Source organism: Stegodyphus dumicola, chromosome 3 (assembly GCF_044657685.1).
Source record: "Stegodyphus dumicola isolate Sdum_Otavi_A_Nest chromosome 3, ASM4465768v1".
Taxonomy (NCBI): domain Eukaryota; kingdom Metazoa; phylum Arthropoda; class Arachnida; order Araneae; family Eresidae; genus Stegodyphus; species Stegodyphus dumicola.
The window spans coordinates 149,565,461-149,584,594 of record NC_140770.1 but is presented as its reverse complement, the minus strand read 5'-3'; the positions used below and the strand labels follow the sequence as shown (position 1 = coordinate 149,584,594).

Genomic DNA, 19,134 nt, shown 5'->3' with positions numbered 1-19,134 from the left:
TATTAAACTTATTTGAAAGAAGGAATGGTGCACCTTTTATTCCGCTCGTGCACAATGAAAAATGGGAAAGAAAAATTAGTCACTCTAAATTAAGAATTTCGCCATGTGAGTTATTCTTAGCCCAAACTTAAAAGATTGCGCCAAGATGAATTATTGAATTTCTCGGTAAGTTTCTCACCAAATTTTACAAAATTTAATATTTCGGCAGAATTTCAGTCTTAGAATCGATATATGCAAGAAAATTGGTATGCCATTTAAGAAAAACTCCAATTTTGCGATAAAATACCTGTTAGGACAGTGCTATATATAAATCTAATATATGTCCTAAGTCCCGTTTCGAGACATGAAAAATGAAAGTTAACTTTTGTCCATCAGCCCACTAAAACGGGAGATATAGAACTGTCCCATTGCTTTTTGGTGCAGAATGTACAATACCTCTTTCACCTGTTCTATTTGAATTTTAGTACTAAACGATTTAGAATAACATCAGGCTATTTCATAAAGACGGATTAATTATTTTGCTTTTATTTGTCATTCAAAAGTTTCATTTGGTATACATCCAAGAATATGGAACAAATTAAGGACGTGTACCGAGATTTCACTTTATTACAATTTTGCCCTAAAAGATTTTATAACCTAATGAAATTTTTAATGAAACAAGAGTTAAGATAAATAAAACTATTAATGAAATCACATTTTAAGCGGGATAATTCACAGTTATTCATCTTAAAATTTTATGATGTACTTAATTAAAATTTTTTCTTTATAGCTTTAAAGACTTTTTATAATTAGTCCAAAGGGGCTATGTATTGTTTCCGTTTTGTGATTATTTTGCTTCGAATCACTCTGAATGTCCGTTTCACTTTTCAAACTGTTGCCACCAAATATTATCACCCTGTATTATATTTGAAGAAACTTAATAATGAGGAATCTGCATAAATGTATATATGTTTCTGGCATTGTGATAAAACAACAGAACATTGAGCCATACAATTTTGAATAACGTAATCCTACGGCAAATATGGGCACCTGGAAGCCCAAATTTGAAATTTGGAATTTGGTTTATTATCGATTTTATATTTTGTAAACCTTTAATTAAATTTTATCAGCAAACTCAAGGATTTCAAAGCGAGCCATGGCAACGTTGTACAAAAAACATTTTTATATCCAGTGCGTGAGGCTCTTCTAGAGATATGCTCAATTTCAAATTATTTCGCGATATTGCTCTCGAACTGAATTTTATGGTTTAAGTCCGAAGAACATGACATTTAATAAATAAAGGTAACACACAAAATGTTAAAAAAAAAACCCCTTTGGACGTCATTTAAAATCTGAAACCTTTCAGATTTTCTTTTCTTTCTTTTTTATATTATATTTTATTTCACAGCTTTCCTTATATCTGTATTTTCTGTGATTCAAATAATATCTTGTACTTCCTAATTATTTTTAATTTTTAATAATGTTTTGAATTATTGTTTTTATTTATATTTATATTCATTATTTTGTTAACATCGTTCTCATTTAGGAGTTTTTGAAAACTCTACGTGTCTTACTGTATAGTGAAATTTTTGAAAATTCATAAACGAGCTTCTTTGTACTGCATTTTAAAGTGAAAATATTAATTCCGCAGAGATTGATATAAAGATATACTACGAAAGTTTGAGGTAAACGACATAATTTTACAGTTATGATAAAAGGTAAGGGACAACAATAACGCGTGAATTCTAATATCAATAAATTTTCTAAAATTCTAATACTAATTTTCAGTCATATTTCTGTGCTAATTCGAAACATTTTGTCAGTAGCTTTCAAATAAGTTGTTAGAAACTGCTTTTAAATTTTACGTAAAGCATCTCCGAAAGGCGGTAAATAATAAATATAGTAAAGAATTTGTTGTCAATAATTTAATAGTGTAACACATACAAAATTTGAAGAATTTTTTTTTCGTTTCTTCTCTCGCAACAACAACGTTTTGGAATTCCAACAAACCAATGTCGTTGCCCTGCAGCCGCAATTCACCATTGGTCTACATTTGGAATGGCCTCTAATAATGCTTAAATAGAAATGACGACAATTTTGCCAAAACGTTACGTTCTGGAACTTTCATATAGCGGTATTTGCGGCAGCAGACATCCTTCATTTTTATAAAAATAGATATGCAACCTTGATTTCGTTTAATATAGTTTTATTTAACTGATTTCGAAATAGCCGAATGAAATACATTGGTTACAGATACTGTAGTTGTTCTGAATACATTTTTAGTCGTTATTTAAATTGAGAGCGACGTAAAGTGCAGTCGCTTGCTGAAAGATTTATTGCCATATTTGTTTACTTTGAAAATTAGTTTTGAGAAGGGGCGGTAAAGCAAAGAACGTAATACAAGATTTTAACTTGTAGGATTCTCCACTGTGTATTTAAGTTACAGTTGAAAGTGAAAAATCTTAAGAACTAGTAAGCGAATAATCGCTTGAGTTCGTGAGACAAAAAACAACAAGATAGAAGGGTGAAATAACCCTTTATTATTCCAACTAAAGTTTAACAAAACTCCGTCTTGGAGTTGTACATTAAAGCTGACACTCGGACTTGAACTTAAGAGACTAAGAATTAAACTAAACTAATATTAACTAAAGAGATATAGTCGAGGCTATCAAAATTCTAACAGAGTTGGCCCCTTAACGCTAATTTACTGCGAAGGGCCTAAAGTACGGCCGAGCGTAATAATAGCTTACGGGAGAGTAGCCTAAAAAGGCGGACGCGTGCTGACCAGAATATCTGGTATCTCTCTCACTAAGACAGTAGAACTTCGCCGTTAAAACCACTCTTCCTCATTAGCATTCAGACGTGATTCTAAAACACGTCCTGGTCGGAAGTGGTAAGTTGAAATTAAGAAGGGATAGGAAAGGAAGTTTAACTCAAAATTTAACTGTTAATAAAATTAACACAATTCTTACAAACTCTTCCAAATTTCCTGAAGATTTAAAAATTCTATTATTCAGTATACTACTGGATAATTAATAGTGCATCAAGTTTTACTTATTATTTTAAATATATGTTATAGATGTCTGTGTTTCGTACTATTACAATCATTTATCTCGATGATATAATAGTCACCAGCGAAACGATAGATGAACATATTAAACCCTTGGAAGAAGTTTTTGCCTTGCTTAATGCGGCCGGTTTCAAAATAAATGCTAGAAAGTGCAATTTCGCTGCCAAGGATTTGCGGTACCTTGGGTACAAGATTTCGAATAAGAGCATCGAGACCGATAATTCCAAAATATTAGCCATCGAAAGTTACTCTCCCCAAAACACGGCTAAGAAATTATCTTCATTTTGGGGCTTATGTTCCTCTTATAGAATGTTTATAAAAGACTTTGAGAAAATTGTTGAGCCTCTTTTCATGGTGAAAAGAAAGAAAACTAGATTTTCTTGGACAGCCGAGGCGAACATCGCTTTTGAACAACTAAAAAAGGCCCTAATTAATGTCCCAGTCCTCAAATTCCCAGAAGGTGAACAAGCTGTAGAGATTGCTGAGGATGCATCCGATTACGCAGTTGGTGCTGTGCTTTCCCAAAAAAGACAGGTGACGGAGGACGGGGACGCCTGGCGTATAACATAGGTAAACAGGCATATGTCCCACGTCCTCCAATATCTCGAAGAAGCAACTCGCTGGAGCCCCGTAAGGCTGCACCGGGAGTTTACATGGCCATACAGGGGATAGATGTGAAGTAGATTTTACATAGAACGTTGTTAATAACACAAAGTAATTTAAAAAGAATATAAAGGATAACATAGACAGCCGAGAGCTTTCTTTTCAAAAACTCTGAATTGTACGCAAAGGAAATATTCGGCAACAGAGTGAGAAAGCTCCCTGTTTTATTAGCGGTTAAGAAATTTTGCGTCTACTTCGGAAGTTCTCCGATAACAGTATACTCGGACCATGCATCAGTCGGTCGCTTGCATTCGGGGGAAAATCTATCGCCTCGTCTGATACGGTGGACATTCAAACTACAAGAATTTAATTTAGTTATAAAACACACGCCTGGAAAAGAAAATTTAGTTGCCGATGCCCTTTCAAGAATCAAAATCGATGAGGAGGGGAATACAGTTAACTTCAAAAGTTACTCACTTCAAACGTTATTGAGTCTCGTAACCATATAATTGAAGAATTGAGAAAGGATCGGGAATTTAAAGATATTTACGCATATCTTAAACACCCCGAAAATTTCGAACATATAGATTTAACAGATATTCGCGATAGGGCGGAGCATTACGAAATAATTGACAAACTGTTATTTTATACGAAAGTAACAAATGATAATCAGGAATACCGGCCAATAATCCCAGCGAGTCTACGTTTAAATATTTTAGAAGAATTGCATGACTCCCCGATGGTTGCTCATCTCGGAATTCGGAAAACCGTGCAGAAGGTCCGCGAAGCGGTTTATTTTCCGCAGTTACAAAGAGTATTTACGGCGTATGTTAAGTCGCGCCATTTGTACCAATTAATAAACGATGTTAATTACAGCGCAGCCGGGTATTTAAAAAACATGAAGACCACTTTTCCAAATGAAATGTTTGACATTGATTTGCTCAAACCCTACCCCTAGAACAAAAATAAATAAAAATAGATATTTGTTATCAATTGTAGATCATTTTTCAAAATGGGTAGAAATAGTCCCTCTTAAACGAGCTTCAGCTAAAATAGTCGCAGATTTGTTTTTAAATAAGTATATTTTAAAATACGGCGCCCCACTAAAAGTAATATGAGATAATGGAAAACAATTTGTTAGCAGTATATTTAAAATTTTGTGCACAGAACTTGGCATACGTCATCTAAAAATGGTACCATATAGACCGCAATCGTAAGTCGCAGTAAATATTGCGGAACGCGTAAATAAGAATATTGTAAAAATTATCAGGGGATACATCAATAATTACTACGACCGCTGGGACAGCTGTATCAATGAGTTAAGTTTTTCCTTTAGAACAGCAAAGCACGAAACTGCACAAAAGACCCCTGCGGAGTTATTTCTAGGAAGAAAAATTCTAACACCTTTGGACAAGCTGTTCTTTGTACAGCAAAGGCAAGAAGAATTCAAGTGAAAGGACATGAAGAAAATTATCGATGAAGCAATAAAAAACTCCCATGTAGCAAGGCAGAAACAGAAAATATAATATATTACGATAGAAATAGAAGGAAAATGGAATATACAGTAGGGCAGAAAGTCATAAAATTAAAACATTCCTTATCATCCGCACCCGAAAACATGGTTGCAAAGTTTGAACCCAGGTTTGAAGAGCCGTATATAGTGGAGAAATTAAAAGAACCCACTTTTTATTTAAAGGCCGAAAATGGCCAACAACTGGTCGCAAATATTGATCAAATAAAACCTTATTACAGCGGTAATGATTTTCAAGTTTTACAAGGTTATTACAAGATCCTGGAAGAGAGCAAAGAATTCCGCCAGGTCAGAAGCCCAGCTGGAGTCCCTCAACACAAAAAAGGAAGCAGACGGGGAGACCGCAAAAATCACCGGCCAAGCGGATCCAACCCGGAAAAGGTCCAGCGCACAGAAACGGAAGAAGATGACGCCTAAAGACCAACAAACCAGAACTGAGGGTTCAAAAAAAATAAATAAATAAAACGTACCGCCGGTTAAGAGGGTGAGGCCTGCTGAGGAGGTTCCAGCGAAGCAGCAAACTCAACGACGTGCAGAATCAATAAGACGCAAGCCACGTTTTCCAGAGGCAATGACTACGAGGGAGGCCCAAGGAGGTCCAGATTTAAGGAAGAAACGAGATGAAAGACCAGCCGGGCCAGACCAACAAGTTAGAAGGTCCAAGCGCAAGTTCAAAGACACAGAAGGGCGAATAGCCTCACCAGAGCTCAAGAGGAGACTGACACACTGGACGAAGAACCTCCGTCTCAGGTCCTCATTATGTAGGACCCATTCAAAGTTTGGGGTATCCCACGTCCATGGGACCTCGTTCTCGCGGGCACAACCCCGCAGTCCCCTCTCGGCTTTTACGAAGCACTGGGCAGTATAGTAACGTTGCGAAAGAAAGAATACGTTGTCACCTTGCCGCCGGGCACCACTCCATTGGCAAAACCACATTGTAAAGGGTGCACTGTCCGCTTTGACAGTCCCCGCTACGAGAACTGAATGGGGTCAAACCCCCGGGAACTTAGTCGACAGAATGTACTACATAGCTCCACCACAGCCGGAGGAACACACACGACGTACCAGCACGGTCCCTGCCAAGCCTGAACCAACCTGAGTACAATACTCGGGCTCTAGTCCTGTGAAGTCAAATTATATACCCCCGTGGTTGAGACTGCCTAGGTACACATCCTAACCAGTACTTCCCAGGCGTTCGCCTGAGTCAACCCCCGGGGGGGTCTCAAGAGGAGTCTGTAGTTTCAAAACCCGCAGCCGTCCAGCAAAAACCCGAGGTTCATAGACAAAGGACAAAAGAGGAAAAGGCATGGGGGAAAACGGCACGGAGCACCGAAGTCGCAAAAGGCTGGAGGTCCTCAAATATCCAACGTTTGAACAATTCTGTCTTATCAGAATGGAGGAGTACAGAAAAAGACAAGTAAAAAATTTCTTTGCTTATTTTGCTTTGAAAAAAGTTCAATTTATGTCATTTCTGTTGTAAGTTGCTAAAGATTTTAAAAGAAGAAAAATTAATTCGCAAATAGCGAGAACTTAGTTTTAAATAGCTTGTAATCATAGATTTTTATGTTCGCAATTTGGCGAGAAAGTAAAAGTAAATATTTTTGTTAAGAACTCGCAAGTTGCGAGAATTAAATTGTGAATATCTTTTAGTCGGAAAGACTCTTTGAATAATGAAATCTGTTAACTTAAAGTTAAGATTTTGGGAAAAAGATGATAAATTGTAATTAAGCAACTATGACTTTTGATGTAAAATGAATTTGAAAGTGATGTGCAAATATCTGAAAATGTTTATCTGAAAATGTTAAAGTAGTATGTGTTAAAGTGTCGTAAATTTAAACTTGTGTAAAAGATAAATTTTGTCCACCGTACAAATGAATTTGTGAAAGAATTGAATATTTTAGAATATATATGCGTGTTTAATGTTAGGCTCTCCAGCTAACACTTTAAAAGTAAATTTAAGTTTTCGCTTAGCACATTAGGAATGTGTTTGTGTATAGGGAGTCTTTTCAGTATGTCACGTTTAACAACGTTACACGTTGTTTAGAGGTAGTTTTGTTCGCGGTAACACAACATAAGTACCCTAAGTACATTTCAGAACAATTTCTGTAAAACATGGAGGAAACAAAAGTTTAAATATGACTGAAATTGTGTAAAGGCCAAACAATATAGTGAAGAAGTAATTGTAAATTTTTATAAAACAAAGTACTAATATGATTTCCTTCCAAATGAGTTGGAAGGACCAAGAATGTTTGGTGGATTTGTTGAGTCATTAGGTTAATTGGAAGCAGAAAAGATGAAAAATATACAACCGCCTTCGCCGTGAATCGAACCACGGACCTCTGGAATACCAGGCCAGCGTGCTACCGTTACACTACGAAGGCACGCTAGGGATGTGGGAAAAATACCTTATATACTCCCCTTTTTAAAGGGCTACTAGGGTTTTAGAGGACCTAGTTGCCAAATCCTGGGTGCGGAGAATCATCATCCCCAACCCTTTTAGTTCGGGCGCCACTTGTAGAGTCATTAGGTTAATTGGAAGCGGAAAAGATGAAAAATATGCAACCGCCTTCGCCTTGAATCGAACCATGGATCTCTGGAATACCGGCCCAGCGTGCTACCGTTACACCACGAAATCACGCTAGGGACGTGGGAGAAATACCTTATATACTCCCCTTTTTAAAGGGCGACTAGGGTTTTAGAGGACCTAGTCGCCAAATCCTGGGTGCGGAGAATCATCATCCCCAACCCTTTTAGTTCGGGCTCCACTTGTAGAGTCATTTGGTTAATTGGAAGCAGAAAAGATGTAAAATATGCAACTGCCTTAGCCAGGAATCGAACCACGGCACTCTGGAATACCGGCCCAGCGTGCTACCGTTACACCCCGAAGGCACGCTAGAGAAGTGGGAGAAATACCTTATAGATTAAACGAAAGAAAGAAGCAGATGATTGCGTGGTCCAAATTGAAAAATTGTAAAATTTTGTCAATTTCTAGTTATAGTCTAGCTTTAGATTTGCTGTAAAGTTGGCCCTAAAAACAAAAGTTCAAAGTGAATCTAGTTAATTCAAAAGTTAGAAGGGTTATAGTGAACGTTAGAAATTTTTTAGACTTAAGCAAGGTCGTTTAGAGACCTTAATTGATTAACAAAGTACTAATATGATTTCCTTCCAAATGAGTTGGAAGGACCAAGAATGTTTGGTGGATTTGTTGAGTCATTAGGTTAATTGGAAGCAGAAAAGATGAAAAATATATAACCGCCTTCGCCGTGAATCGAACCACGGACCTCTGGAATACCGGGCCAGCGTGCTACCGTTACACTACGAAGGCACGCTAGGGATGTGGGAAAAATACCTTATATACTCCCCTTTTTAAAGGGCTACTAGGGTTTTAGAGGACCTAGTTGCCAAATCCTGGGTGCGGAGAATCATCATCCCCAACCCTTTTAGTTCGGGCGCCACTTGTAGAGTCATTAGGTTAATTGGAAGCGGAAAAGATGAAAAATATGCAACCGCCTTCGCCTTGAATCGAACCATGGATCTCTGGAATACCGGCCCAGCGTGCTACCGTTACACCACGAAATCACGCTAGGGACGTGGGAGAAATACCTTATATACTCCCCTTTTTAAAGGGCGACTAGGGTTTTAGAGGACCTAGTCGCCAAATCCTGGGTGCGGAGAATCATCATCCCCAACCCTTTTAGTTCGGGCTCCACTTGTAGAGTCATTTGGTTAATTGGAAGCAGAAAAGATGAAAAATATGCAACTGCCTTAGCCAGGAATCGAACCACGGCCCTCTGGAATACCGGCCCAGCGTGCTACCGTTACACCCCGAAGGCACGCTAGAGAAGTGGGAGAAATACCTTATAGATTAAACGAAAGAAAGAAGCAGATGATTGCGTGGTCCAAATTGAAAAATTGTAAAATTTTGTCAATTTCTAGTTATAGTCTAGCTTTAGATTTGCTGTAAAGTTGGCCCTAAAAACAAAAGTTCAAAGTGAATCTAGTTAATTCAAAAGTTAGAAGGGTTATAGTGAACGTTAGAAATTTTTTAGACTTAAGCAAGGTCGTTTAGAGACCTTAATTGACGACTATTTAAAGTCTGGCTGGGACACCTGTAAGGATTATGCTAATTTATCTAACAGTTAAATTTTGAGTTAAACTTCCTTTCCTATTATTTCTGAATTTCAACTTACAACTTCCGGCCAGAACATAGTTTTAGAATCGCGTTTTGAATGCAAATTGAGGAAGAGCGGTATTTAACCGCGAAGTTCTATTGTCTTAGTCGGAGAGAACCAGAGATTTTGGCTAGCACGCGTCCGCTTTTTTAGGCTACTCTCTCTTAAGCTATTCTTACGCTCGGCCGTACTTTAGGCCCTTAATAGCTTCGAAGTGAAATTAGTGTTAAGGGGCCAACTCCGTTAGAATCTTGATAGCTTCGGCTATATCTTTTTAGTTAAGATCGGTTTAGTTTAACTCCTAGTATCTTACGTTCAAGCCCGAGTGTCGGCTTTATTGTACAACTCCAAGACTGAGTTCTGTTAAATCTTATTTGAGGAATAAAAGGTCTTTTAACCCTTTCCAAGTTTATATACTGTCTCACGAACTCAAGAGATTCTTCGCTTACTAGTTCTTCAGATTCTTCGCATTCAACTGTAACTTAAAGTACACAGTATAGAATCTTACAAGTATGAATGAAATTCAGGGGATTGCACTCTTCCTTTTAACAAAGTAAACATTATTTCATCTATTGTTAGTAGAATTATTGGTAAAAATATACAATAAATAAATCTAACCTTCATTTTAATTAACCATTTTAAGATACCTTGTAGAGTCATTAGGTTTTTTGGAAGCAGGAGTCATGAAAAATGAACAACGCCTTCCCCGGAAATCGAACCACGGACCTCTGGAATACGCGCCCAGCGTGCAGACCACTACACTACGAAGGCGGGAGAAATACCTTATACCTGTACCTCTGGGATACGCGCTCAGTGTGCTACCGCTACACAACAAAGGCATGCGGAAAGGAGGAAGAAAATACCTTATATAATCATCTGTTTATAGGGCTACTGGGGATTAGGGGGACCCAAACGCCAAATCCTGGTGGGGAAGAATCATCATCCACCACCTTTTAGTTCGAGCGCCACTCCAGAGTCATTAGATTAATTTCTAGCAGGAGACATGAAAAATGAGTAATGTCCTCGCAGGGACTCTAACCGGGATCTCTCGAATACGCTACCGTTATACGACGAGGGCATGCAGAAACGAAGGAGAAAATACCTTATAACCAGTTATTCCTTATACAAGAGATTTGGAAAATAAAAAATAAGACTGTAATAAAAATTAATGCTTTCAATTTAACTGGCATTTCAAGTCGGTTGGCAGACAGCTTGAATCAAGACAGAGATTTTTCGGTCCTGGTGAGAACAAAAGCTTATACAAACATGCTATGCTGTAAAACATAAAGCTCTGACAAGTGATTGATGATTACCTTAGTTGAAATTCTTTATGCAGCACTTCTTTCAGTGTCTGAGGCTGAGATAAATCAGGTTTTTGAAGGATAAATATTGGAGGAGGCATTAAATACTTAATAGATGCTTTCACGAAAATTGTAATATAAACATTAATATATGTATATATTTCAGTTTTTACAATATACTGCCGTTTTAAACATTTAACTAAAAATGCCAGTTCTGTGCTATGACGCGATTGTTTCTAACTCAAAATGAATATGTTTTAACTATTTTCATTTAAAATTAATACATTTAGCATTTTTAGTTACATTTTACTCCCCAATTCCCAAATTAGTTAAGAACGAAAATATGACTACTATGCGATAAATTAATTTTAATCATAAAATTATACTAATATTTGAAAGAAACAATATTCGAAATTAAAGATGGTGTGTATTGGTGTGTTGGTGTATTTAATTATGGCAAAGCTCACTAGGGCTATCTGCCTAAGGGGAGGGATGCCTTCGTGGAGGACTTTCTAAGGGAAACTGGCTCGTATACACGTTACACATGGGGAAAACCACGAAAACACCCATGCAGCCAGCCCGTTCGCGGGATTCGAACCTCGGACCGAACTACCAGTGTTCAGCGACTTTATCGCTCGGCCGCTGGTCGAAATTAAAGATGAATACTTAATTAATGCATGTAAATAATGATATAGTCATATCGTATTTTAATACCTTAAGTCCGTGGTGTCAAATTGGCCGACCCCAGAACAATTTCATACGACACGTGAATGCATTTCAGTTAGGTATCTGTTACAAATATTGGGTTGCAAAGATTTCAGTATTTTAGTCACTTGAAGTCCAAGTTCACATAATTTTCATTACCACTAAAACGAACACGAGTAACGTATCAGAAAATCTATAAACCGGGCTTTTCAACTGTGACTGTGGTGTAAATCAAACATTTGAAGATGAAGGTTTTATAAATTTTCCTTTAGTCAAAAATTAAATTATCAGGTTCAATGTTTCTTCTAACCTTCTTCGGAAACATACAATGACCTGACTAGAACAGAGAGCTTACTAAAGCTATGTTCACTAATTGTAGTAAGTAGACAGGATACAGACGAAGGGTATACAAAACCCTTTATTTTTTTTCTTTATATACAATGACTTCCGTACTTCGGAATACAATGACCCTCCACTCGGGGTCTAACTTAAAAGATATCAAAATAAAACTAAACTCTAATTTAACTTTAGAATAAGATTGGCCTTATAATAACAGGAAGCGTATGTAGCACAGAGACTGTGAACACTACAATACGTTTAATTTATCAAGAGGATTAAAACCTCTGGCCTGGAAGGCAAAGTAGCAACTGCGTAACTTCTAAGGTAAGCGGCCTGCTTCGAACTCACGGTTTCCTCTCTTCTGCTTGGCAAAAAGGCCACACTTAAATACTTGGCGTTCGCCAGACAACTTTGCATAAACTCCTTCACGCTTATAATTCTGGCCGGAAGTAGAAAATAAGAAGTGATAGTAAAGATTTAAAATAAAATAAACGTTAGTAAAACTTAAGATCCTTACAAAATAAACTCAGCTATAAAGATTTTCACTATGAAGAGTCGCTTTGTTTAGGAATACATTTTTAAGTACACATATTTTTTTCACAGTTAAAAATTAGAAAAGATTCCCATTGAAAAGTGAGTATTTACAATTCGTGATAAAGAAAATTTCTAGTATTTTCTTCCAAGATTAAGAATTTTATCACAATCGAAATGCCATGAAATGTCAAGCTGAAGTAAGAAATAAAGAAATTTATACTTACTTACCTATAAAGTGTATTTTTAACCATGCATCGAAGAAAATTTAATAAACAATAGAAAAAGACCAGTCCCACTTGAGACATTTATTTGTCCCACTTGAGACAGTTTATAAGGTGTACTGAAAACATGTAAAATTTTCACAGTTTGTCTATTTTTTTGTTTAAACTAAACAGTAAGTTATTTAATAATTAATTAAATATGTAACAATTATGTCAAGTAAATATCAAACCAAAAATTTAATATTTAGCTGTCAGTGTATGTTAATTCCTAAATGTGCCCTACTGAAATGTCTTATAGGTACCAAACTTTATATTTTAGATGGAAAATAAATATACATTTTAATCATTTTCCTTAGCGATATTATTATTAATTGTTTATGTACCTTTCGATAAAATCTAGTAAGCGAAATTTAAAATTTATTTAAAACATTTTTATTTTGCTAATGAAAAGTTTTCATTCTGTTTAAATAATAAATATTCTGACCCCTCATCTAATTTTGTTTTTGAGTCTGAGACCACTGCCGTAAAGTAAAAACATTTTATTAAGAAGCCTACCAATTTTAAATTTTAAATTGAGAAAAATTCCATTTCATATTGATAAATTTAATTTGATTTCATAGTAGTAACGTCTATCTTTAAAACTGAATTTTGCCTAAATTTAATATGTTGTTGCTAATATTTTAATTCCTCGTTTCTTTATAAAATTAATTTTAGAAATTGTATATCACACTTAACTACTTGAAATAATGACTTATTGTTTATAATCTCTCTCTTATTTTTCTTTTATTTTTGAGCTAAAACTTTGTGATAATCATTCCAGTAACTTTGGACATTTTGTTCATTTGTGAGTCGGTATTCGAATGTTAAATAAATATAAAAACGCTTACGCAAACAATTTTTTCACGGCCTTCCGATATATTAGAGTCATTTCTGGAAATCAGTGTAAAAAAAGTTTGACCAGAAAAAAAAAAAAAAAAAAAAAAGTTGACGTATACTGAACCATTGTTTACTTGTCACCATAACGACTGAGCGAAAAACTTCAAATGCATCAATAAACAATTGTTGTGGCAAGACAATACCAGTATTCAAAATTCATATAACAGCACAAAAATTAGAAGTTTTCTATACTCACAAGCTTCCACTTGACGATGACATTGTTATCACTTTAAAATTTCAGAATATCTTCGAAGTTCGGATGAGCTCAGTTCTCCATTGCTTTCCCACTGTTGGTGTTTTGGATGCATGAAACCACATGGCAAAATTGCCGGTTAGGTGACATGGTACACTGAAGAATGGCTCCGTGAGCTACGCTGCTGCCATCTTCTGGGGATGTTAATAACCAAACTTGAGATTCAACAAGTTACAGTAAGAATTGGAGAGTGAAATGCTGGTTTAAGTTTAATATTCACCGGAATAAGGTTTCCAGGTGAAAAAGATATGAAACTAGCTATTCGAAAATGGTTTCAAAGGATAAAAAGTAATTAAAGGTATCTTTCCTTCTCCAGAGTACGTAGAAAATTTTACGCAGAAGCAAAAATATATGTAATTAATTCTAAAGAATCTTAAATTTTATCTGAAATAAAAAATTCTTTCTCTAAAGAAATTCTTTCTAAATTTTGGAGAAACGTATTAGTTCATGTCAAAGGAACTAAGCTACAGAAACCAAGCAAGCAAAGCAAATTTGCTGACTTATAATTGTTTGTTAAATTACATTCGAAACTACAGAAGTATAAATTTACAATGTTTACGCTGATTTCTGTTGCTTTGACGTTTAGTTCTTCGACGTGTTCATTTTGTTGTACGGGCTTATTACATATTGCTAAACAAGTTCATAATATTTCTATCTTTCTTTGATAATTTTTAATTTTGACTGGGAAAAAAGTTAAAAGAAAAAAATTTAAACGATTTGCTTAGTTTAACTGCTTTAGTTTTTGTATATATTACTAATATTTAACATTTCTAGCACAAAAATGTGTTAGCCCGAATGAGCAATTAGTCTTGAATCGGGATTTTACGTTGTCCACTGTAAACGGTGAATCTCTTTTCAAATTGTTGCCTTCATATACTGTCGCCCTGTATTATCCTTAACTAAATTAAATAATGAAGTAGCTACATATATGTATGTATGTATGTATGCTCCTCGCACCGTGAAAAAAAACCGGAACCCAGAGACATTAAATTTTGAATAAAATTGACCTCCACCCGAAAGCCCGAATTTTATATTTCTTATTTTGTAAAAGTTTAATGAATTGATTAAGAAACTCAACGATTTGAAAGCGAGAAGTGGCAACACTGAACAGAATAAATAATCTACTAAGAAAACCGTCTTACTAAGAAAAACTGAATATTGGCATAATGAACTCAGAAAAGACCGAAGTCACCAAAATTAAAGGATAACTAGTCACCAAAATTAAAGGATAACTAGTCACCAAAATTAAAGGATAATGAGAAAAAATATGTTCACTAAGTTAACAATGCAACCAGTGCTCATTGCTGTAATTATTTATATTAATTGAATCTAATTAAACGGAAAATTGCACTTCCGCTCATACGTTAGAGTCGGAAATATGCAAATTCGGTGACTGACAATGTGGTGCGCAATGGTCTGTTGGAATTCCGGTCTGTAGTGTTGTTTAATAGGTCCCAATCACATTATATTTCGGCTACGCGGGACTTGACGTCGAAAGGGACAATTCTCAGAACCCGCACATTTCCAGAACACCCACGTAGCTAGGTTACCATTTTCACTTACTACAAAGACTTGAAGCCAAACAATAATCGTTTATCGCTCAGATTGGGGTCACGTGATATTAACGAGGTTGTATTGTATATAAGAAGACCAATAGTTTGTGTTCCGCTCACTCCATCATCCAGCGAGGGCCCGTTTAAACGGGTACTATCGTCATTTTCGATGGATCCAAGACGACTGGGCCCGAGTATTGTTTACTGACGAGTCCATATATAGTTTGAATAGTGATTCTAGACTTGTTTTGATCTAGAGAGAGGAAGGAATATGCAACTTGCCTTCCTTTGTCTGTAAAATATTCCGTTGACTTGACCGCGGCTTAACGATTTGAGGAACTTGAGTCGTGACAAATGGTTGAGTCGTGACAAATTGCCTTGAGTCGTGACAAATGGCTGCACCGAGCTGCATATCTTCTTTCAAGGAGGGTCAGTAACCGCTCGGAGATATGTGAACGAGTTAGAATGTTTAGTGGTGCTGTTAGCCCAGAGTTTTTTCTAATAAATGATAATAATCGGCCTCATCGAGCATACATGGTGTCAGAATACTTGCAAACAGAAGATATCTCTCGAATAGATTGGCCACCTTACTCCTCCGACTTGAACCCAGTTCAGCATGTATGAGATGCCTTAAGGTGTCGAATTTCAGCGCGCCAAGTTCCTCCCCGAACCCTCCAGAAGTTGATAAGTGCACTTTTAGAAGAGTGGCTTGCAGTTCCAAAAGTCTTGATCAACAATTTGGTAAAGTCTGCGAAATCAAGAAGTGAGGTGGTAGAGACATTAGGTGTTTTTTGGAAGCAGGAGATGTGAAAAATGAGCAACGCCTTCGCAGGGAATTGAACCACGGACCTCTGGAATACGCGCCCAGCATGCAGACTACTACACCACGAAGGCACGCTAAGCAGGCGGGAGAAATACCTTATAAGGTATGTATATCTGTCTTAGGTGATCGTACATCACATTAAAGAAAAATCTTTTCTGCAAGAGGTGACTAAAGATTTCCATCATTCTCCAGTTTCTATAAATTTGATTTTAATTTCAATATTTTGTGAATAATCAATTGCCAAATTTTGTAATTTACGTTAAATAATGCTTTTGTACAAATTTTTATCAAGAATTTATCATCAGGTATCAGTTACGTTTTATTTCTGCCATTACACTTTAATTTTGATGACCAGTTTAAAAAAAAAGTATGGCAACACTTAACGCTTCGTCGAGGGTTCTAAATATATGCTGCTACGTCGCTTTTAAAATCTTTGAAATTTTGCTCTTGAATTGTATATAGTGAAAGAGCGAAGGAAATGGTGCTTAATAATAACGTTAGCAGGAGTGAGTGCCGCAGCAGACTGGTAGACTACGAGCTGAGCGAGAGCGTACAAACCCTTAACAAAACCTTATCGTTGAAATCGGAACTCTTTCAGATTTTGTTTTGGAATGACTATACATGTTTATCAAAAAATTCTGTCTTTTGATTACGATTCTTTCCCCCGTGAGAGTTAACCCTTTGCGGCACAGTATGTCCGATCTGGACACACCTAAAAATTTCCTTCTGTACGCACAGAAAAACTGAATGAAAAAGGATTTATAGGTTCTTATAGGTTACTCTGAACCTTCTTTATTTATAGTAGATGGCAGCTCAACACAAACCAGTCCATATATTTTAGCCATGTTTAGTTTTTTAAGACCCTCATTTTTCAAGATTGTTTTTAGGGTATAAAAGGAATTGTTTGAAAAGAAATTTCTATGTCATTTTTTGGATGTATACTAATCTCCTTATTCTATATTAGTTTTAAATTTTTACGTTGAAATCTTGCCTAAAATCAAACGGCGAACCCTAGGTGTGTCCAGACCGGGCTCATCGATAATCTAGGACAACTGAGAGTCTGTATTCTTTGTTTCTCCGCATCTTATCGGTCAGTTCATTGACAACAATGCTAGTTTCAGCACTCGTTTCGAAGCTCTATTCAATCAGTGTGCTCACTTTTGGCACACCCACAGAGTTAAAACAATAAGTGCTATCTTCACAAAATTTTACTTGTGTACTACTCTAGGCCTAATTAGACTGCCTACCTTTTTTTTTTTTTTTTTTTTAATCAAAACTCCAACTTTAAAAATTAGCGTGCCGGAACGGGTTAATGAGCAATAATGAGAACCATTTAACACACTACAAACTAGTCTTATTAATTTTTCAATCTCCATTGCATATTATTTTTGTAATTGCGTAACGCTTCTTTATTTCGTCTTTGAGGAGCCTTTAAAAGTCAGATTTTAATTTTGTATTCCGTTTATAAATGTTATTATTTTGAGCTCATTCATTTTTTGACACTGTGTATTCTACGGTCCAACTTGTGTTATGCAACTTTTGTGAGTGCCTCAGTATTGCATTCTGTGAACAGTCAAACATGTTGGCAATCAACTACAGCAATTTCAAACACGAAACGTTCGTTGCATAATATATAACTCTACTCATTTAACTGCTTTCTATTCTCTCTTTGATACATGAAATGTTAAAGTGGTAAGAGAAATTTCGATTTAACCCACGATTTCCCTGACAGCTTTCAGTTTATCTGCAGTGAGTAAAATTGTAAGAAAAGAACGGGTTGACCATTATGATACTGCAATTGGTTTCTTGCCCTTGAAACAGTGAATGAATTAATATTATGCCAAGTAAGCCGGTGAAAGACACCACTCTTGAATACGATTAGCGCATCTTATCCGATAGTGAGATGTTATTCTGAAAGCAGTAATTACGAAAGCCTTGAGTAGCTTTGCATTTTACATACATTCAGTTACGTTGCACAGACATTAGGATTTTTGAAAGCATAAGAGATGAAAAATGAGCAATGCTCTCGCCGAGACTCGAACGATCGACCTCTGGAATACGCGCCCAGAGTGCTGAGCACTTCACTACGAAGGTATGCTAAGCATGTGGGAGAAATACCTTATAACGTTACTTCCTTTCTTATCATGTCTTGTTTGATGCATGGGAAAAGCTACTTCAATGAATAATGTAAAATGATGTTGGTACATTATTAGAGATAAATCGAAGTAGCTCCGTCAGTATAACCTAATGGTCCTCAATCACGTTTGGCCCATGCACCGTTTCGCGACTGATAGTAAATCCTCCCCTCCCCTCCCCGGTTCTTTCGAAAATTCGGAAAGTACATGTATACATTTATTTAGGTTTAGATTATTTTTGACATGTTTCATGACCCTGTAGAGGTTACTTAAAATTTTTAACAGTTATTTTAAGTTTAAGCATGCTTTACTGCCTATTCTCGTTTCCCATCTACTATTCCCTATGAGAAGAAGTTTTTAGTATCGCGTTTTATGCAAATGAATTAGAAGAAGAATTTAAGGAAAGTTCAACTTATTTCGAGAGACAGTTCTTAGGATTCCTTAGTGGCGCATGTTTGCTTTACTCTTGAATGCCACTTTACTCTTGAATTTACTATAGACTCGGTCGTATTGTACGTGCCCGTTGGTAATCGCAGGTTAGGTTAATTTAAGGGCCAACTACGTTACGTATTTGTGTCTTGCTTCGGCTAAGTCTATTTAGTTTAGTATCAGATTTGTTTCTTATTTCCTTATCCCCTTATCTATTACTTCCTCAACTCAACAACTAATTACGTCATATGTCTTCAGTGATTTCAGTTTCATAGAGCCAGGCTCAAAGCTCTTCGCATAACATTTGCAGTTCAATCATGAGGCTCAGAGTTCATGGCAGTATCATTAGTGACTTTGAATTTATCGCTAAAGAATCATAAGGCAGATATTATCTTCTGTCTTTGAGCTCGAAAGTACAGCGTCTGTGGGGAAAGGAAAAATCCCATCTTCAGTGCATAACTGTTCAATACACAATCATGAATTCTGTGTTCATTCCGGCGTATTCTATGCTTCCTTAAAGTTTGTTTCATTAGTTTTGAAACACGCTGTT

The 19,134-nt window shown here is 36.2% G+C and overlaps 1 protein-coding gene and 1 long non-coding RNA gene across 2 annotated transcripts in view; one reads left to right on the top strand and one right to left on the bottom strand.

Moving 5' to 3' along the window:
* The window catches only part of LOC118196349 (kinesin-like protein KIF12), a 245,419-nt gene extending 231,719 nt beyond the window's left edge, over positions 1–13,700 (bottom strand). Inside the window, exon 1 of the mRNA XM_085813456.1 lies at positions 13,588–13,700. Within this exon, the coding sequence (XP_085669582.1) occupies positions 13,588–13,610 (23 nt within the window). The 5' untranslated portion in view covers positions 13,611–13,700. The remainder of the gene's footprint in view (positions 1–13,587) is intronic.
* LOC146998129 (uncharacterized) overlaps positions 1–19,134 on the top strand; it is a 214,103-nt gene that overhangs the window by 136,922 nt on the left and 58,047 nt on the right. The window lies entirely within an intron of this gene.